We start from the raw sequence: 22,334 nt of genomic DNA on the forward strand, positions 1-22,334 counted from the left end.
GAGCTGGCCTGCAAACATCAATTCAGGACACTAGGTCTCACATCGCCGCCCTCTTCATCCAACAGCTTCGGTCAGACCATCATGAACAGAGAGGACTGTTTTCACTTTCAGTTTAAAGGGATCCTAATTATAGCATTGTGTTGAGGGATCGTGACAAGACGCAATCGATTTGCCTGTGATATCGCAAGTGTGGGTGTCCTCCCCCATATGTATGACGGATGGGTTCACGCCAGCCTACCAGTTGTTGAATTCCACCTGGGAAGTAACTGGGGAGTTAGTCGTATCATCATCACACACACACACACACACACACACACACACACACACACACTTGTGATGTCACAAGTGGATCGATTTTGAAATGGCTTGTCATGACGGTCAACTTTTTACTCTTGAATTCAAATATAAAGGTAGGGGAGGACATTTAGAGAAAACAGCTATAGTAGGCTAGATTTAGAATGCATCCAATTGAAAAATGTTCAGGCCTCCCTCCAAAGGCCCCCCATCCAACACCTGAGTAGCTACCTAGCTTTAGCAATAGGTCTGCATAGCCTTTTGGAAGGCTACGGCCTTGCGCAATGAGGGCACTGACCGGGGCACCCAGGGAGCCGGGTAGGTAGGTGGACAGACAGGTAGGCCATCCAATCATTGTGTTTGGGCTGAATAAATTGATTGTAAAGGCCTGATGTCATTTTTTTGTGAGAAGCTTAGATTGCAGTCAGGATGCTAAGAGAATTTCAACAAATATGACAATGCTTAAAAATGATTGGCCTTCCCTAGCTTTAAGATAAATGTGGTGGATTTACTCATTACTTGAAACCATTAGACCGTTAAGGGTTCAAATAAGTTGCCCAGTTTGGTCGTCAATCATTCCAATAAAATTGTAAGCAATCATTAATGAGCTTTTCCTTGTGTTATCTTTCAGGTAGAAACAGTGCTTCAATCCTGTTCCCTCACCATTAAACAGCCCACACATTGCATCCAATGTATATTGTACCCTTTTAAAACTGCTGCGTGTCACCTAATGAAAAACAGCAGCTTCAATCTAAATCAATTCAGACATAGCACTTATCTTAGGGTCTCAATGCCTGTTTATATTCAAAACAGTACCCTTCAATGCAAATTGACACATTGCTCTGTACTATTAGGGCTTTAAGAAACATTTAATGTCAGCTTAAAATTCTCATTGTCCACATTGAAGGAGATATTGAATATATGCAAACAATATTGCTTAGTCTACGTTTAAGAGCAATCTACCATCATTTGCCCCATCATAATTTAATGAGTCATTTGAGTGTAAGTCAATCAAGTACGGTAGCCCATCAAGCATAAACCCTTCTGCCTGCGCACTGTTTAATCAACACAACACTTCAATTCATGGAGACTCATTTTATTGAAACACCTTGTAGTACAAAACAAAAAACAGTTACATGAAACGGTGCCATATTAATGTAGCACAAAACCTAAAAAAAGGGGGACCTCAGGAGGTAAAAGGAAGGAAGAAGTCATCACCACCCGTCCCTGATGTCGTGTGGCGCGGTGGTGACACTTTGTTGCGAGGGCGCCCCCAGGTGTCGGAGCGGGGCTTTTTTACAGAGTTCCATGCTTTCAGAGGTAATTGGCTTGTTAGCTAAGTGGAGCTAGAGAAATGACGGGAGCCACCACAGCAGCACATAGGAGGGTTAGGGGAGGGAGGAAGAGAGGGGAGAGGGAAGGGGGACAAAGGGGGTGTGGCTGTCAGGATTAGGGATGGGAAGGATAGGGGCAGTGCAAAAACAGCTCTTTTAGAAGCCGTGGACTTTGAGCTGCTCCTCTTTAGCCAGATCAACCTGTGAGCCAAAGATAAACAGACGTAACATCAGTAAAAGGTGCCCTTTGGTCCCCAGTCTGTACATTCTGTTGACTTATTGTTGTGGGAATATCATTGCAGTTGGCACAATGTCAGAGGCTAAACGACTCACGTCGATCAGGAACTGGCGAATATTCTTGCGCTGGTCTCCCTGCAGCTGGATTACTTCACCATGCTCTGAATGCTCAACCACTGTGCCGTTACAGGCAAACTTCTGTTGAACGGGGCAGAAAAGAAAGCACAATGGTCAACAGCTGAACTTGAAAAAGGTGCCCCACAATATAGATGGATCAACAAAGTCGCATACACAACTGATAGAATGATCTCCCCATCATACAACTGGACAATCCCGCATATGATGTCACTGTAGGGAAGGGATTGTGGCTGAACATCGCACCCTGGTGGTAATTTAAAAGTAGTGTAGTTCGTTATTCTATCGTCTACAGCCACATGCCTCCCCACTTCAGTGTCGAGCCAAGCACATTATGTCATAGGATCGCAACGGGGTCCCTTTAGTACCTTCTTGAAAGCCTTGACTAGCTTTTTCTTATCATAGTTGGTGGAAATGCCCTGGACAGTAGTGAGCGTCTTCCTGCCGTTCCTCTGCTGGACTCTTATGTGGATGTAGTCCTCTCCCCCCGCTGGGAGTCGATCATCACCCTTAGTTGCATCAGCAAAGGGGTCTACAAGGAAAAAGAGGATTTTCAGAGATTACAATTAGGAACAGTGAGCAAACATTGGTAACCTCTCTTCGAATTTTAAACGAATATCAAAAGATTTCAAAATAAAAACCGACATCAAGTTAAAAGACTATCCCATGTAAAATGGCTGTCCGCAGTCAAAGTGCATAGTTACGTTGCCAAAACGATGAGCCGTGCTGAACAAACTATGCCCTCACAAGGTGACAACTGCTTACTCATGAGGCCTAGCTAGTCTGCACGCAGAACATAAAACATAATAGTCCTCGGACTGGAGCGGCTTAAAGACTGCATGCGGCGAACCGGCCTGTTGGGGTACAATTAGCGACGCGATTTGATGGAGAGGAGCATGTCTGCTTGGCTATGACAGCATTTCGATGAAACCATTACCATCCAGTCACCAATTTTTCATTTAATCGTTGTTTGAAGGCCTACGGTGCTACAGACCGACTTCAACCCGATCACCTCGTAGTTCGTGGGCTGTCTGGTTGCTGTCAACACATTCCGAGGTGGAGTCATATTTTCAAAAGACAGACTGCGCAGATCTGAAGGAGGCCAGAAGAATATAGCTGCCTTTATACCTGAAATGTTAATACTATAATAAACCAAAACACGGTTCGGACCAAAGTAATACTGGGTGTTCAGTTGATAACAACCGCCCCCCAACACACACATTTGCTCGGTGTCAGTATTGGATCTTTCCATTTCCAGATCCTGCAGAAGTGTCTGGAGGCCCTATTCAACTAGAGGCCTTATGGCCAGCGAACGGCCTCAAACAGAGGCCCCGACACCACAGTAATAAAATGTCACCCAATATCATAATATGACTCAAGTTTCCTACAGCACCAACAACGTATGTAAAGGATGGCAGATCCAATTCGTTGGTCAACGACTCGATTTTCAAATATTCGACGCGACGCCCATCCCCCACCCTGGTGGTCAGAACGACGGCGCGATCGGCTTACCAAAGGTTTGGAGGTTCTGGATAGCGGACATACGATAAGATTTCCCTTCCTTAAGGATAATAACTTGGTTAGCGAGCTGTTCGTCGACTAGCGTTTTTCTCTGTTGTATTCTGGAGTCTTGTCTTCACACAAGGACAACCTCGACTCACTCTGCTTGAAGGCTGGCACAAAATGGAGATTGTTGAGCTTGCAAAAGTGGAAAAACAAGCCTATAAGCTCCTCCCCGAAACCGGCGTCCTCACGCGGTTGACGTACGTGCACGTCAAGACGCTGGGATGGCGGCTCAACGGGAAGCATTACGTCACTATCGCCCAACCTTGTTGTGTTCGTAGGAATTGCCTAATCATGTTACAGTAAATGATATAATCAACAACAAAAACTCACCTCAGTCAATTTAATGATACCATATATGGGTTTACGCAGATATATATCGATTTCCTCTCACAGCTGCCTGGATCTCATTGTGTATAAAATTAAGTATTCCATATAATTATTGAGCCTTTATTAATATGGAAATCAATTCATCTAATATGATTTTTGATCAGTATGCCTATAGGGGGAGCTCCTATCAATTGCTTACAGGATTTTAAATTTTAAATAGGCCATGTTTTTCAGAATTAACCCTGTGCAATATAACCCTGTTCTAAACTAGACCGTGTTAGCACATCTTTTGATACCAATTCCAAATGCGACGTGTAAAATCAAATGCTTACAATATGCGTTATTGTACGCATAATTGAGGGCAAGTCAAATGAATATCAACCTATGTCAAATGTATAATATGTTAAATCTAGTTGTTTGAGTAAGGGTGAAACTGGGATGTCACAAATAATGAACTCTCACTCTGCCTTCACTCAGAGAGACAAAGGGAGAGAGAGAGAGAGAGAGAGAGAGAGAGAGAGAGAGAGAGAGATTGCATAATAATGTTACATTGAGTAATATTATAGGACTTTGAAACTGCCTTATAAGTGTTTTGTTGCCCTCAATAAAAATAAAATAAAATGAAAATACATGAAAATATATGACTAGCTTGACATTCGTAACCAAATCTAACACTGAACATCAGTCCATTTCTTTCACTGAGCACAAAGCTCCTCTGTAGCCCCATATGTTCTGGACCAGGGGCCAGCAACCTTTTCAACTTGCAGTGCCAGTTTTACATGTTGTCGTTATGAGTGTGCCTTAAGCAACAATATATTAAAAAGTAAGCTGAATTATGACACAGAGACCAAAAACATTTCCAGAAGACCTGGAATTGTACTATTTCCATATAGTCCACAATCATGCATCAACATTTTAAATGTTTTTTTGGTTGTTATATTTGCAGCATGGGCTTACAAATTATAATTACATATGTCCCATCTTAAAACACCATTTTCAGAAACTCATTCAAAAACATATTTGCACTGTGAGAAATGTAAAAAACGAGAATATATGAGAATGTTGGAACCATCCACATCAATATCTTTACGACATGTACAGCTTTGCAAAACCATGTGAAGGCGATACATAGAGGCCATTTGCAACAATATTTTAAATATTTTCTTCTCTATTACTCACTACATAGGTTTAAAAACTATTAGTTGATCCCATTTCTGAACACTGGTTTCTGTAACTAATTTAAACATATTTGCACTGGGAGGAAATGCCCAAAACAGAATTAAGTGCAAAAAAAGTCGGTAGTAATGATTATGCTGCCGCATTGTGCTGTGATTTTTTAAAATAATAATAATAATAATAATAATATATATATATATATATATATATATATTTTTTTTTAAGTGTGCCAATGATTATGCTGCCCCGTGCCAGTGGTGGCACGCGTGCCTAGGGTTGCCGACCCCTGTTCTGGACTGTTTCTAGATCAATCATTGACTTGTAGCCTAGTAGTACAAGTCAATGCTCCGACTTGTCTTTACCACCCTAACAAACAGAAGATTAACATTAGAACCAAAGACAATTTCATTTTCCTTTTCCTGCTGACTTAAAAGGGCAATTGTTATCTGTCATAGAATGTTACTGAGAAAGGTACACTTTTGCTAATTCGATTAAATTGACACCCGAAAATTAGCGTTTGTTCAGATAAACATATTCCAGAGGACATATAAAGTACATCTAACATGGAATACAGGAGTGGTTGACACATTCTAAAAAACAACCTTTTAAGCACATCTTTTGTTACTGGTGGTTTATTCAAACACTTTCCACACTGGCTTTAAACATCCTGATCTAAAATAAAATACGCTCTCCATATCCATTCTACCATTCAGTTCTGGCTAGTAAAGAGTTTTGACAAGAAACCTACAAAGCAGCTCTCAGAAATCTTTTGTTGAAACTTGAAACCCTGTGCAGTCTTCGAAATGTGGAATAATCTGTAAAAATCGGTTTATTTTTTCTTAGGTTGAACAAGTCCATTATGAAGAGCTGTTATTAAAGATAGGTATTTTTCTGTTAACTGTATTTTCCATGATGAAGGAGTTGGTACATGAGCCAATTGATTTGACTCCTAGATGTGACGGCAGGAGTGCAGCCTTGTCTAGGAGAGGCCCAGTCACTCTGATCACTGGCCAAAGTGTGGTCATACCCTGCAGAGGGTCTATATACCACAGAGGGTCCTGACCTATTACCTGCATTCAACTGGTTCAATCAAAGGCCAGTACAGAGTGTCCGAACTGTTCGTCCCTCCCTTACTTTAGATACTCCTGTACATAGTCCACCACATAAGCCAGTAATCCAGTAGTGTTGGATTTGTTACTGTCCAATCCTAGCACAGAAAAACAAATCAATATCAGACAGGCCACTGCTCTCCGCACCAGAACTTTGGGTCTACGAAGTCTCTGATGTATTGTAGACGGAAGGTTGCCCCCAAAACGTATGATTCTTCGTCCACCCTAATAGGTATGTTTTCCCCAGACACACAAACTATGCTGCTATGACAGCAACATTCATAATACTAGCGAGTGCAAGTGCTTTCATCAGTCGGCTTTAGGCTCAATCAGCATTGTGTTACCTCATTCATCTATAGATAGTGATTTAAAGCTAGAATTTGTAGCACATTTATTATGCTGTTTCATAAAACTGCCATAATATGTCATCAGATCATGAGGAAACAGGCCAAGTCGGAATACTGGCTTCTCCGACAACAATGCGACAGCCAATATGTTCTCCTTTGAAAATTCCCTTCCGGGGGAAAGGTTTGTTTTTTGTTTTGGCGTGTGTGTGATGACTCACTATGCTCCGAGCACCCCAGGTTGACAGATATGAAACTAATTGGAAAGCAAACACACTGGCTGCAGCCATGGAAACAAGCCAACAAATTGGATCAATTGAGATTGTACTAGATTCTACCCGACCTAAAAAAACCTCAACCTCTTTCGAAAAAGCTTCTAAAACATTCTGGCAACCAGCGTGAGCTTCGAGTCTGGGGAGAAAGGGGCAGGTGGAGAGAACTCTCCAATATGGTGATGAGTAGAGCAGTACCCATTTTGAACACTTAGTGTCATGTTACATAATCGAACAATATCATTAAATATTTTTCACTAGTTCAATAAGCGTGTATAATCATCTGCACAGGCCAACAGCTTAATTTTGGTATAACAGCCTGGAAGGCCGGATATGTTTCTTCTCACTCTGTGTAAAAATGGCTCTATGGCAAGTAGGTATAGCACACTGGAGTCACAGAAACCCTGTCTCAATCCCCTCCTGATCGTAGTAGTGCACTCAGACCACCATCTATCCTGAGTGTTCTCTCTCTCTCTCTCTCTCTCTCTCTCTCTCTCTCTCTCTCTCTGTCTCTCTCTCTCTCCCTCTCTGTCTCTCTCCCTCTCTCTCTCTTTCTCTCTCTCTCTCTCGCTCTCTCTCTTTTTCTCTCCCTCTCCCTCTCTCTCTCTCTCTTTCTTTCTCTCTTTTACACACAGACGCAAAGACTGACGCCAGTACATCATCTATTCTACCTGTCAAGATGCAGGCTTGGCAGAGACAGAAGCATATTAAATAAGTATCTCTTCCCTGCAAGTCATCTAAAATCTCCTCAAATCCGGGCTTGCACAGATTGTACGCTTCAAGGGCCACATTTTCTGAACAGGATAGGCATCAGTCTTGCCTAAACCTGCTGCGAATTCCACCGCTTAAAGGTTAAGACAGGGAAATAATACATTGAGGCTGTACACATCACAAAGGTAACGCCCTTAAGTTCAACTCAATGGCCCAATCAAGATCTGTGCTTTGCCGTGGGGGGTGACAGACTGTCATGAATGATGCGATGATGATGTTAAGCTCTGTGATCTACCAGACACAAAAGATATAAACGCGGTACAACAGCTCAGCTCCAACAACATCCTAAATAACGTTGTAGAAACCGGTGTGACAACAAGACAATGTGATAATTGAAAACACTTTCAGTAAGAGACAGGGAGAGAAAGATGGTCCTCTGGCAGCTGTTGCGGGCACGGGGGGCCTTGCAGACCATGCGGGACCGGACTCTCGGCCATGGCAGGGTGGGGGGCCAGGCCGTGCCGGGTAGCTATAACGGGCCCCTGGGAGCCTACGCGCCCGTGCACTATGCTGGGGACACTGCACATGGCTCCGTGAAGACTTTCTCCATGGGGGCCGACAACAAGATGGCCATGCAGGACCTCAACTGGAGATTGGCTTCCTACATGGATGAGGTAGACACCGACTCTGCTTTAAATGTGATGTAAATAAAGAGTTTTAGATGATCAAGAAGAATTCTCTCTCTCTCCCTTTCTTTCGTTCTCCCTCTCTCTACATCAATATTTCAAACGTTTACATTTGAGGTTTTTTTGTATTCAGTTATTACTTTATTTTAAATCTGTTCGAATTCATGTCTAATGAGTAGTACATGCAGTTATGCTAGAAATGCCAGGGATTAAAATGCATGCATATTTGATTCTTTAATTATACCTGAAAAACATTGATTGGACATCATCTAACAATCTTCATTCAGCAACGATAATTTGTTTAAACTGGAACATTTTAGAAAATTGTAAATTGAAAAGATATCTTGAGAAATTGCTATTTAACAACAATCCCAAATGGTCATTGGAATCTCGATATAAGGGTTCATATAGTTGTTTGTATCATGGTCCAGGGCTCCATTTTCTTTTTTAGTTATCATGAGTAAAGCATACCTTTAATTTATTTTAATGATAAACAAGTTGTTGGATCCTTAAATGAATTGATTATTCTAACAAAATCAAATTACAAATTGATGCTGTATGTTTGGAATAATGAATGTAGTTATTATAGACACACCAAAACATTATTATTTGATTATGATTAGAGAAAAACAGACAATATTTTAGAGTTGGGTTACTATTATTAAAATAATGCTGCACAGGACCCAGAGGAAACATACTATATAATAGACCTACTATAAATATAGAATAGTATAATAGATGAATAGACATTGGAATGCTGTTTACTGATTTTCTGTGTACACTGAATGGCGGTTCAAGGTCCAGGCTTTGGAGGTGGCCAATGAGACGCTGGAGATGCAGATCAATGAGCTCTTGGACAGGAAGAGCCCAAGTGATCTCATCAACCTCGACCGATACCTTGAAACTGTCAACTTGCTACACTCCCAGGTAAGCGCCTCAAAGATAATTACTGTGCCCTTTAACACTTAATGGGTTCATCCTCAGTAATATCCGTTAGGCGCACCCACATAAACATTGCAAGTCATACATTCAAAGAACGCACAGTGACATTTAAAAACAATGGACAGAGTAGACAACATAAAGGTTAGCGAGACTGGTTCTGACTAGCTGGAAGATTAGTGCTTACTTCGGTTTAATAGGTCATACAGGCACTGACAAGTCGATCTGAAAGGTTCTTACCGTGCCCAGTTGAAAATGACATTTGATTTGAGATCATCTAATCTGTCACCATAATGATGACTTGAAATTAATGAACACATAAAACACAATGATCGAAACTTTTCAAAACTTTTTTTCTTTCTTTCGTACTTTTTTTCTTGTGATGATTCTAACTTGATCATCTTACTCCTGCTCTCTTTCTCTCTGTGCCTCTACCTCTCTCTTCTTCTCTCTCTCCTCAGATCACAGAGGCTCAGACCGCAGAAGCACAGACCAAGCTACAGTTGGTCAGCCTGGTGCTGGTAGTCAGTGACCTCAGTGCCAGGTTAACACGCACACGCACACACATACAAACACACACGCACACACTCGCTCGCATACACACAAACAAACACAAGAATACACGAATACAAGAATACGCCAGCATTCATCCACACGCACACCTAAATGCTTAACTGTGCGTGCTGTGTTGTGCAGGTTGGATGCGGAGCAGGGCATGTGTGCACATCTGCAGGCTAACCTGAGAGATCTGAGGCTGACGGGGGAGCAAATGTTGGCCAACACGCTGCCTTGCCTGTCCTGTCTGGCCAGCTCGCTCACACAGGAACTCACCGAGCTGCAGACCCAACACCTCCAGGTCTGTGATCCTTTCCACACTGTGCACCACCTCCCAAGGCCTTCTCCCCAACACCGTGCACCAACCGGCATATTTGTATTGACTATTTCAGGATACTGTTAGCATCAAATAATATTTAGTTTTGGACCACACTTAGTTGGCTGAATGTTTAACATTGGATGTATTTTAAAATCAAATGAGTCAACAAGAAAAAACACCCTTGAGTCAGTAAAATATTTAAGTCATTATCTATCTATCTATCTATCTATCTATCTATCTATCTATCTATCTATCTATCTATCTATCTATCTATCTATCTATCTATCTATCCATCCATCCATCCATAGATATAGATATCAAATTAAGACGGTGTGAGGTGATTTCATAACCTTTTGACTTTCTCTCTGACTGTTGATCCATTCTTTCGCCTGCCAATCACTTGGCCCTCCAGGATGTACAAGATCTCCGTGCCAAGGCGTCAGGGGAAATTTCAATGCAGCTATCTTGTGCTGAATCAACCAAACTCAGCGAACAGCTGGAGATGTTCAGGGATGAGTCCCTGAATGTGATGATCGACAAGAACCAGGCACAAAACAATCACTGGTTCAACGCTCAAGTGAGTACAATTACAACTTTGTGTCAACTTTTCCACATATCCTATACTATCCTATACAACTTTTCCACATAACGTACTATGTAATCTGTTGAGTTAGCTTAATGCACGTAAGTACAACTTATCACGACTATTTCCTTTACAATACGATACAAACCACACAATTATAAACTTCTTGGGATAGGACACACCACAATAACATGACACACACATACACATGACATACACATAAAGCATGACAGATGGATGACAAACGGACACACAGTGGAGGTGCTTGCGCCGTCATGAAAACGATAGATAGATAATGCTTCCATGTTTGTGTGGTTCTATACAGGCCTCCGTGCTGACTCGTAACAAAGAAGAGAATCCTTCTATATCCAGTTCAGAGGTCTCCCAGACAGAAATGAACAATCGGAAGATGAACAAGTTCATGTTAGAGGAAGAGCTGACCAAACTACAGACACAAGTAATGTAGAACAAAGTTCTATGCTATGAATTTGAAACAAAAACTACAAATACATTGAATGTGCTTATATTTGTCATATGTGGTTATCAGTGACCGAAGATTTACAATTCCAGCAAATGCATATCCGTCTGTCTGTCTAGAAAATATTGTTGGAAGGGAGTGACCTAAGCATAATGGACGGCTACAGTATGCAGCTGGCCCATCTACAGCAAAGGGCAGATGGTCTAGCGCTGCAGCTCAGCTCCGTTCGACAGGCGACAAGCGAACAAGCTGAGGAGTACCAGGCTCCTCCACATAAAGAGCGGCCTGGAGAGAGAGATAGAAGACTACACAACGCTGCTCAACATGAACAATGACAGGTATCGTGTTTCAACAGGCCAGAGCCACAGGGGCACTTACCCTGTTAAAGTTGATTTATTGAGACAAGTCTTGCTGAAAGACTTTTTGCCAATCGTTTGTATAACTAATTGCACGTAGCTGAATAAGACAATGTGGTGCTTAAAGTGATCCTTGGATATGTCAACACACTTTAGCTCTAAGCAGACCTTCTCAACAAGGTATTAGCTTAACTTAAGTTTATGATTATGATCTCACGGTAGCTTTATTTTCCTCAACAGGACTCTGAGTTCAAGCTTTCAGACTATGACTAGTGCCGTTCCCCTTAACGTACGAACTAGTGGCACAGCCTTCCAAAGTACAGCCATAATGGAGCACGATAGAAGAATTGGAGCTCAGACCAGGACACTCTGGAATGGGTCAGAGTTAAAAGCCCAAGAGTCACGTGTTCACATGCCAACTACAATCCACCTAGGCCCCGTGGACCCAACATCAGATCTTCACATCTCAGTAAGCCCTTCTACACAAACATCTATCCGTCCAAATCAGGTGAAGTTGGCCGAAGATGCCCCAAGAAAATATTCCACATCTGTTACATCCATCGGTACCAGTGGTTTGCTTGACCGGTCATTGACATCTTCTGAAAACAAAATCCAGAGCATCACCAAAGAAATCCTAGGCACTCGCACTGGGAGCCAAGAAGGTGAATCCAAGATAGCGAGTTTAGAGGTGAAAGAACAGAGCATATTATTGGAAAGTCAAGTCCAAAGTCTACATACTCCTACTAAAAACACTGTCATCGTTGAACCAAGAGGTGTCCAGGAATTCACTGGGACTACTCTTGACCGACAAATGACCAAACAAGTGACCAATACCGTAACAGAGATTGTCGTCAAAAACACAAATATACAGCACACCATCACTAAGGTGCCAAAACCAGAATCGCATATCAACTCATATTGCCTCACCCCAACAATCCCAGTCATAGAGAGACTACTAGAGAAAGAACATGACATTTCACCCGATCTAAGCATTACCAGTTGTGACATGCAGATAAGTGAAAGAAGCAGCAGCCAGTCCAATGTTTGCCAGATTGATTCTGTAGTGCTCCAGGCTGCAGTTACAACAGGGACAGCAAATACAGATATTGTAGGGGAGCCAACAGTGGTGGATATAAATATATCTGAAGCTAAGAGAGTTACATCAATAGAGAGACCCACTGAAGAAGAGATCCATGTTGGCACCGTACAGGGGAACACACTAGATATCAGTCAGAAAAGTAAATCAGTGGAAATCACGGCAGTTGGCAACCATTTAGAGAAGACCATCCAAGAGAACACAGATGGTGATGCATTGGGACAAGCACAGGCTAGTTTGGATGAAGCTCTTGTTAGCAAAGAAGTGGATGTCAGGGTTCGGCTTGAGAGTAAAACATATTCCACTGAGGATACATCAGATCAGATCCCAGGTACTGTTGTTAAACTCCAGGCTTCGACAGTTACCAAAGTAGAGGATAATAGGTCTCATGTCGGAGGCAATGCAGAAGGCCTACTTCTGCACAGCAGTGTAGAAAGTAAGACTGATGACAGTTTTTCGCCCTTGTTAGCCAGTGCTGTGAGGATCAAGGAGGAGGCTGAGGATGTTGAACAGAGTGCAATAACAAGCCATGGTTCCTCTGATAATATTGATTCCATCAATCACACGCCTTTATCTGAGAACAACCCAATACCAGCAATCATTGATAAATGCCCCATAATTGAGAACAGAGAGGGAGCTGTCGAGTTGGACAATGCAGTGCCCAAGGTCCAGATCATTGAATTTGTTGACAAAACTCATCATGTCAAAGAGATTGAAAAGGGTCTTTCTACACACTGTGCTCTCGTGGAGGTTAAAAAGGATGAACCAGAACAGGAAGAGGGGAAGGAGAAAGTGGACCCAACACTGCACGCAATAGACAATAGCCTTCTTTCAGGCCTTCCAAAAACTATACAACAAGGTGATCAGGTTCATACAATTGTCAATGTGGTTTGTCCTAACCTAGAAAGTGAGGCTGCTTTGGTCGTAGAAGTCAACCCAACACACCAAACAGACACTGACATAGAAACAAACACTGGCATGTCTTCAATGGTTGGCTGTGAAGAGGAGACCAAAGTTAATTTGAGCCAAACACATCCAGACCTAAGCTTGAGTCGTGAAGATACAGAGTTGTGTTTGAGTCTAAACAAAACCGTAGTGTGTTCTCGCACAACAACCCCAGGGGTATCTGAAGGAAAATTTGTGTCTGCAAGGGATTCTGATTCCCTTTTGAGTCAGATTGATCCACACACTAGTTTAAGCCAGAAGGAACCAGGCCCTGTTGAAACTAATGATGCTGAGGTCATTGACCAAAATGAGTTTGAGACTTGTTTCAGTCCTGTTGATATTGGCAACATGACTCAAAATGAATTGGAAATGTGCATCAGTCCCGTTTATCAAGATATTCTCAATGAAAATGAACTACAAGCTTGCATGAGTCCTGTTGATAATAGTGACATTATGAGCCCAAATCAATTTGAAACTTGTTTCAGCCCTGTTGATATTAACGACATTCTGAGCCAAAATGAGTTAGAAGGTTGTTTCAGCCCCGATGATAATGACATCCTGAGCCCAAATGAATCCGAAACTTGTTTCAGCCCAGTTGATAATGACATTCTGAGCCCTAATAGGTCGGAAGCTTGTTTGAGCCCTGATGCCAACGAGACTGGTTGCATTAATCGTGAAGAATGCTTCAGTCCATCAGATGATGTGTGCATGAGTCCAACAGAGGAAAAAAATTCCAGTCCGGTAAAGAGATATTTGCTAACCACAGAAGAAGAAAATCAATCTTTGCCATTTTCAGGAGAGCTGAGTTTGAAGGAAAAGGACAAGGCCTCCAAAGCTAGTGAGCCCCCGAAAAAAGGGAACAGTTTTAGAAAAGTGCTGAGCTCTGGATTTAAGTTTCTTTCTAAAATGGATGCAGGAAGCAGGGATGAGGCAAATAATGGTGAAAGAAGCTTCAGAAATAGAAGCATCGGAGGGTTAGGACAAGATGCTTTAGGTCGAGTAGGTAGTCCACCAGATAAAAGCTCCAGGAAACTCAGCCTTGGAGACAGAGAAGACACCAGATTTCACAGCATCACTCGTAGCTCATGGAGCTCCAGTTCAAATAAGAGTTTGGATGGGCAGAACGATTCAACCAGAATGGCCTCTGGTAGCAGTTTAACAAACGAAAGATCTCATTGCTTCAGGAGCGTCCCCACCAAAGGGGCTAGCTTTAGTTCTTCGAGTAGCAATACAGAGGCTGCTTCCAAGAACAACAGGGCGACCAGTCCTGGAGGACGAATCTTTAGCATGGGGAGCGGTGAGTGGAAGCTGTATGGTGGAAGCGTGGGCCGCACGAGCAGCGCGTCCGGCGGCAGCGTAGGTAGCGGCGGGAGACTAGCTAGGCCAGGGAGCGGGGACAAAATTAGCAACGCGCCAAGTAGCAAAGTCATCAGTAGTTCAAGGAGATATGGCAGCGTGGGCAGCGGTGAATCCAAGCCTGTGTACAGCAGCGCTAGCGGGCACATCAGCGGCGTGGTGCGGCAGAGCGGTGCGCCCGGGGGCACCAGGGCGCCAAGCCCCGGCGCCGCGCGGAAGCTGGGCTCCTCGACCGGAGGCAGCGGAGGTAGACTCAGCTCGGCGTTTGGCGGGAGCAGGATGAGCAGCGGGAGCGCGGGGAAACACAGTCAATCGGGCAGCAACGATAGGCTCAGCGGTGGGCAGGTCCTGAGAGTCAGCAGCACGGCAGGCCAGGTGAGGACCAATAGCACGGGAGGAAGGGTGATCAGCAGCAGCGACCGGCCAGGCTCCAGCGTGGGTAGCGGCGTTGGCGCCAACAAGGAGCGCATCAGTGTGTGCAAGAGGGCCGCCCTGTCCATCTCAGCGGCCGGGAGAGAGAGGAGCCAAGAGAAACGCAGGTCCACCCAGCGAATGGCTTCGGGTAAGGGTTGCACCACACGGAAATGCATATTATTCACCCCCACCCCAAGTCAACGATTATCTGAAAACCATGCACCTATGTGCACGCATAGATATGGATGCATTTAAAACACCCTCACAAAATGATTGTTTAACTCAATTCTTTGTTCTTTTTCATGCTTTTTTGTTGCACAGCCAAGAGTATTCAGCATTGGGTCACGACAGGGGTCGGGGGAACAGACGGTATGGACGACCAGGACGACATCCTTAACCTCTGATTGGGTAGAAGTGGGAACCCTGGGTACTCAATCGATTTTTACTCATTGACATTGAGTCAAAAAAGATTAGCATTGGCTTTGATGACCATACTTCCATAAAGACAATAACACTATTTTTTAGATTTCTTTTGCCTTTTTTTTTTATCAGGACGATGATAATGATGATAGTTGCAATCCTAATGGGGAAAAAAAGGAAACCAATCCATGAGTATTGCATGGACAGCTTTCTGTTTTATCACTGTTTAATTGGTAATGCGTTACGATAAGGGTTCATTAATTAACCATCAATAAACATCAGTTAATGCAGTAATAAACATTGTAATGAAGTTTTAGCATGAGGGTTAGGTTTAGGGTAAGGAAACGGGTTAGGGTAAGTGGATATAGGTTAACCCTAACGTATTTATAATGTACGTACGTACCCAAGCTAACATGAACACCATTAATAAACTTGATTTGATTTCCTGTTGGTTGATGCTTATTACTGCATTAACCAATGTTAATTCATGTTCCTTCATTGCAAAGTGTTACCGTTTTATTGAGGTATTGTAAATGTTGGCTAATATGTAACAAATTCATTTCACAAAATGATTGTTTATGTTTCATGATTATCAATATTTTGTGTTTTGATATATTTCAATTATATCACAGTTACCAACAAAATAAAATTGATCATCAAAATATAGTCATACATTTTGTAAATATATACTTTATTGTGTACATTCATCAATCTTCCGTAACTTATGACCGTCAATTATTTTGCTGTCATAATTAGGGCGAAACTTATGACGGCAAAATATTTTTTGTTTTCCTCCCTCCGTGAAGAAAAGCTAAATTAATTAATTAATAAGAAAGAAAAAAAAATGACACCATTTGCATAGTCCTTTGTATATACATTTAAATCTAATAATAAGTAATCCCTTATTCACTAACACTTCATGCTTGTATCAGGAAAATGCAGAAAAAAAAAAAAAAAGAACAAGAGAAAAATACATATACGTACACACACATGCATATTCATATATATATATATATATATATATATATATATATATATATACACATATACATACATATATACACATATATACATGCATACTTCTGCATACCACCCCACAAAAAATGTGGCTTTTAGAATCTCTATTCCAACTAAAGGTTACTACCGCTTCTCATGAGAGAGTTTTAGCAGGATCTCTCATTTAACTACCAACCCTCCCTTTTCTCCACCACCCTTCATGCTTGATTTTATAGTAAAGGGCCCATCTTTTTTCAAATAAATGTTCCTTGTTGATAGTCTTAGAAGTTACCTTTTCCATGTTTTGCATTCCCTATGCTTATACCTATACTGGGTGCTTCTATTACTCGCCCAACGTACTCACATGCATTTTTAAGCTAATAGTGCCATATTATGATTGGTATAGTGGTTGGGTTTATTGTGTATTATGCCTTAATTTGAATAGTAGAATGGCTGCTTAATCTGTTTATTCTGAATAATCTTTTAAAATATGTTAAAAATATTTACAATTCTTTATACTCTGAAGCAAAATGTGTGTTTTGGTTGCATCAGCTGGACAACGACACGGACTGGTTCATCGGTCATAGAATTGCTGACCTCAGCAATCTCTCGGAAAGGTATGAACCCCTCTGGTTCAGGAGGTTGCCCTCGTTAGCAAATTAAATTTGACTTGGGGACAAAAAGCAACACCACGACTGCCTGTTTGTACAGCCAATGCGTAAGCCTCATAGTAGTCTAAGTTGTAAAGTTCTACCGCCTATAGATTGCTCGCAATGTCATCATTTTAAGTAAGAATCTCAGTGGCTAGCTCACATATGTATTATGAGTCTTTCCCTAAGTCCTTATAAATACTCAAAATGAATGCAGGATATGGTCGGCGATAGTGATGGGTGAAAATCTTTATGAAGAACTCTTTTTAGTGTCTGGTACGTTGTAGGCCTGTCCGATTCCGTCCAGAGGCATTTTTGTCGGCACCCGGTGGTGACCCCCTTTGGAAACCTAAAATGATCGGAGAGGTTCTTATAGGACTTATTGCAGTTTTCAATACTTCTGGAGATGCCAGGCTAGTATAACACACATTTATTAATGTAAACTATAATGCATTGAATATACTTTTTGTGAGGGGGAGGCACTATCTGTCGATCTGTAGAAACTGATTCCATTTTGAAAAACATAATCTAAATTTGAAAGGTTTGACACTGCCGACTCATTTACATGTATCAACTTGAAGGAAAATATTCTGTGAAAATATTTAGTCTGCCCATTAGGTAGCCATCATTTGCAAGCAAATGCGTAGTTAAACAGTACTTGAGCAAAATATAATTTGCAAACAGTAAATACATTGCAAACTCGAGCATAAGTTGATCAACTTTTGGACTTGTTATTACTTGTAATTGGTGAGATATCTCCCTCTTCAACATTGTGAATTTGGACTGCAGTTCCCAAATTAAACGCATGATGTCAGTGTTTCATCTTGTATCATTAACTGTTTTTTTTTTTTTTAACAATTTACTCAACTCAAAATGATACATGTCTTTAAATTAAAGGCAATACTATTCCAAATAGCATGCAAAGAGACATCATGCATATGAACCCATTTACCTAAAGATCACACTGGTAAATGTAATACCACCTCAATGAGATCACTATTTTCTATAGGCTTTTGAATGTATCGTGCACAAGTGCATCTTGTCTAACCTGCTCTCAAACAGGGATTGTTCGCATTGTCGGTGTGCGACACATGCTCCATATATTCACAATACCTTATGTAAATGTAGGTCTGTATTTTAGAAAATAATGACATGGAAGTTGGAAACTGAAGCGGGGAGAGTATGAGTTTGTGCTGAGGCCAGGGCAATAACCGAGTGTTTTTGTTGGTGTTATGCTATGACATGGGCTGACCACTGGATGACAACATATTCACATTTTTCTACAGAGGACGCAGTAATGCATTGCATTGACTCACTACAAAAAACTTTATTTCCTTACTGTTACACAAATTTATTTGGTTCTGTCTTTGTAAGTGGCAAAAAGCTTAGTTACATTATGTTTACTCTATTTATGTTTATTTTAGTTGAGCAGCTTATTTCAGTTTTTCAGTGTTTAGCTTATCTTCATTTTTGGTTAAATGTAGACGCCATGTGTCTACATGAAAAACCTTTTTAACTACTTTTCAACGGCAATAGCACATATAAGGGTGTACATCACATGCGATAAGCGATATATTTGTGTTTAAACAAATACAAAGTGTGCTAGGCCTAACTCATATGTCAAAGTCCGCATGAAGAGGCTGTGCGGGAGCCTCTGAGGCATTCAGAGAGGTGTTTCAGGTCGAGGGACCACTCCCCTGTGCCGACAATTCGGTTGTTGTAATTGGACAACAACCGCAGCCAGAACCCTATGGTGTGTTAGCTGACCTGGGCTCATTTTCTTCTTGTTTTGGGCATAAGCAAGTAAAACTACGCACACATGCATACACATATATACGCGGGAATATGCACACCCACACTCACACACAAACAAATATGCGGGCATACTATTCATGAAGACAAGCAAACCATCATGTGTGCTTCCACCTGCACACAGCCACACATACAGTCGCACACACAGACACAGGCGCACAAACACACACGTACACACACAGAGTTTAATCACTGATTTGTTTATTGAAGGTGCATGCTTGCATTGAAGCTAATGTGTCCCTTAAGAAATAAGTGAAAGAGCTGCACAAAGGTGTGTCTCTATGCTTCTCCTATATGACAGGAATGCTTTATAGGGCGAAAAGCATAAAAAAAACACAACCCCAAACCTAAAAATAGCACAATGACCAATGTTATCCTTCAGATCTGCTTCTGCGTCCCGCCGAGCTCCAGCATGCCTGAATAAACATGCGATAATCTGTCCTGCCCACTTAAGCTTAAATAAAGGACAGGAAAGATCCCGCTTAACACAGCACAAGTATTCATTAGGAGACCACACAAAGAGGTGAATAAAGCCACTGGTTTAAAGTGAGAACCGAGAACTACAAACCTGGTCAACTAGCATCGCTCTGGCCCCCGAAAGTCCACCAATCATAGTGGTGACACTTGGGGGTGTGTTCCAGCATAGGGGTGGGTGGATGGAGGAAGTCCACATGGTGCTTCGCATTACACGGTAGCGTTTATTTTCCTGCCCCAACATGCTGTTTCTGGAGGTGAAATACAATTAATTTAAATGTCAGAACCCTTTTGTGTCTAGTGTGCAGGGTGCATATTTAGCTGTCATCTCACGCTGGCTCAACAGTGTAAAGGTCAGACTTTGCGCAATGGAGGTCAATGGCGGACTTTGCGCAATGGCGGTTTCGATGACCAATTCCCCAGCTTAACAAAACTTTGACAGCAAACCTTTGATATATATAATATTTATGAATAACATTTCCTTGAAGCAAGTTAAAGTTAAACAGTGTGTATAATTCCATCTGCAGCGATCGCCATTTATTTTCAACTGAGTTACTTTCTTAAGAATAAAGCCCAATCCCCCAAACATAAATAAGGGTTTTATTCTCTCTGTGGAAAAAGAAGATCTAGTTTTAAACTAAATGGCAGATGACTGCGGCGACATTGTTGTGTCGTGTCCTTCTCTCAGTTTGCTACTGATGCAATTGCAGCCTTGTGTCTAGATAGCCAAGGAGGGTGCATTTAGCGGTTGTTTTGCAACCTCCTTTATCGATATGGGACAAAACCTTCCTACTGTTGGAGAGATGGGAGCTTCCATTAATAACAGCCTTAACAAAAGATTCCCAACTTACAAATGGACGGCATTATTTAACCAAGCCTGCGTAAAATCTTCAGTTATTTTGCTGGCCTTAAACTTTCCCCCACTCACAACTAATCCGTCAGCAAAACAGTTTAAGAGATTTAGAGCCAACGGTACTATTCAAACCAGTATTAACTTTGCAAACACACACAAACCCACACACACACACACACACACACACGCACACACACACACACACACACACACACACACACACACACACACACACAAACAAACAAACGACCACACCAACACACAAATTTGATATATTATAACCAATGAAATGCTTGTTTTCATAAATATATATATATATATATTCTGAATGGCAGATCATTATCCACTGTTATCCAAAGTTGATCATGGGCAAATATGAAGGACTGTGAACTTATTTTTAGGCATCCACTTTTTGCTTAACACAACAATGATTAAATGGCCACATTGTGCAGGTACAGGTTAAGTAACAGATAAGCAAGTTAACCTGACAGGAGATTGACAGCTGTGTATGCTACATGCGTTTCTGTTAGATCGGCATAACGTGATGTTATCATGTTCCCAGGATGTTTATCACATGGATTATTTTTCAGAATATCAGCTAGAATGTTGTGGAAGCTTGCCTGTCAGGCCGGCATAACGTGATGTTTTAATGTCATGTTATCATGTTATCAAGAGTATCAACTAGGATTTTTCTTCAGAATAGCTCTATTTCTTTATCTTAGAAAAACCTGTGTTATATATATGATGATGTGCAAAACCCTGCCTGTTCTGTATCCCAAACAATTCCAAAATCAACATTTTTGCCGATGTTGAAATAATGAAATTATGATTACAAAACAGATGCAACATGTAACAAAACAGGTTCAACTGTTTTGAAAGTCATTACATAAATGACCTAAATACATTATATGATCCTTGTTGCTACTCTGAATAGGAGTAATAGTTTGCAGAATGGTTCCTGCAGGTACCCCATTGGCGCATCGGGTAGAGAGTGTACCGTTTTTGAATCAGTCCTGATCGAAGCCCCGGGTTTGATTCCACCCCTTGGTCCTTTGCTGCATGTCCTCCCCTCTATCTACCATACTTTCCTTAACCTTAATCTCACTCTATAATAAAGCATACAATTAAATATACTTAAAAAGGAAATTCAGCAAATAGAAATGAATGCATGAATTTAATAATAGATCAATGTAATACAATTAATCAGCAATACCACTTAAATGTTAGTGATCTGCCAACCAGATTAGCAGCAGGGGCATATGGGCTACTATGCACGTGCTTCACGTTAAGAGAATGTCCTGTAAAGAAAAGTTATACAGAGCTAAGCTTAGAAAAGGTGTGGAACTGACAGCAGCCATACAAGGAACCTGCCAGAGGACATATAGGGGCGAAACCTGTTTAAACAGTGGCGTCGTTATGCCCACGGCAATGAGCAGCCCTTATTCATCTGGAGTCTCTCAAGCTGTCACACGAAGATCCACACATGCAAATGTCAACTTGTACAAAGTGTGAACGTGCATGCTTACATGCAAGCAGGAAAGCACAAAATGTACACATTATCTTAAACAGGAGTCTCAGAACTGGAAGCAGATATGGAAATGGGCCAAATCATCTGTGCGGGGCTGGATCCGAACACCTTATTGGACCCATTGTCGAGAGTGACAGGTCTAAAAAATAAATAACGTTAAAGTTCCCAAAAGAGTTCAGAATGTTAGATCCCAGAATGTTGGAGTGGTCGAGAAAGCCAGAGTCATCTCTGTGAGTTGGGTTGGCGATCCTGGATTGGTTGAAGAACAATTACTTCACCCAACGTTGTTTGCTTATGTACCTCACTTTTCCGATCAACGGTTATGACATTATAATATTAGATTATATCCAGACCTGATTCATTAGATTG

The 22,334-nt window shown here is 41.6% G+C and overlaps 3 protein-coding genes across 3 annotated transcripts; 2 read left to right on the top strand and 1 right to left on the bottom strand.

Moving 5' to 3' along the window:
• Positions 1-1,374: 1,374 nt before the first annotated feature.
• Positions 1,375-3,681, bottom strand: eif1 (eukaryotic translation initiation factor 1). The gene is made up of 4 exons (XM_079746495.1): positions 3,513-3,681; positions 2,369-2,532; positions 1,962-2,063; positions 1,375-1,829 (listed from the first exon to the last, which is right to left on the bottom strand). Exons 1-4 carry the CDS (start codon positions 3,541-3,543, stop codon positions 1,785-1,787), a joined length of 342 nt encoding a protein of 113 aa, XP_079602621.1. The 5' UTR covers positions 3,544-3,681; the 3' UTR covers positions 1,375-1,784.
• Positions 3,682-7,825: 4,144 nt separating this feature from the next.
• On the top strand, positions 7,826-11,796 carry LOC307082309 (keratin, type I cytoskeletal 19-like). Its single transcript, XM_079745835.1, has 8 exons — positions 7,826-8,179; positions 8,990-9,118; positions 9,592-9,674; positions 9,827-9,986; positions 10,417-10,581; positions 10,913-11,044; positions 11,185-11,403; positions 11,662-11,796. The coding sequence occupies exons 1-7, from the start codon at positions 7,934-7,936 to the stop codon at positions 11,398-11,400; spliced, it is 1,131 nt and encodes a 376-aa protein (XP_079601961.1). The 5' UTR covers positions 7,826-7,933; the 3' UTR covers positions 11,401-11,403; positions 11,662-11,796.
• Positions 11,687-16,264, top strand: LOC307082308 (uncharacterized protein; the record flags this gene model as incomplete). Its single annotated transcript, XM_079745834.1, has 2 exons — positions 11,687-15,380; positions 15,554-16,264. The coding sequence occupies 2 exons, from the start codon at positions 11,687-11,689 to the stop codon at positions 15,634-15,636; spliced, it is 3,777 nt and encodes a 1,258-aa protein (XP_079601960.1). The 3' UTR covers positions 15,637-16,264.
• Positions 16,265-22,334: the final 6,070 nt, after the last annotated feature.

Source organism: Pollachius pollachius (genome assembly GCF_949987615.1).
Source record: "Pollachius pollachius genome assembly, chromosome: 11".
Classification (NCBI taxonomy): Eukaryota; Metazoa; Chordata; class Actinopteri; order Gadiformes; family Gadidae; genus Pollachius; species Pollachius pollachius.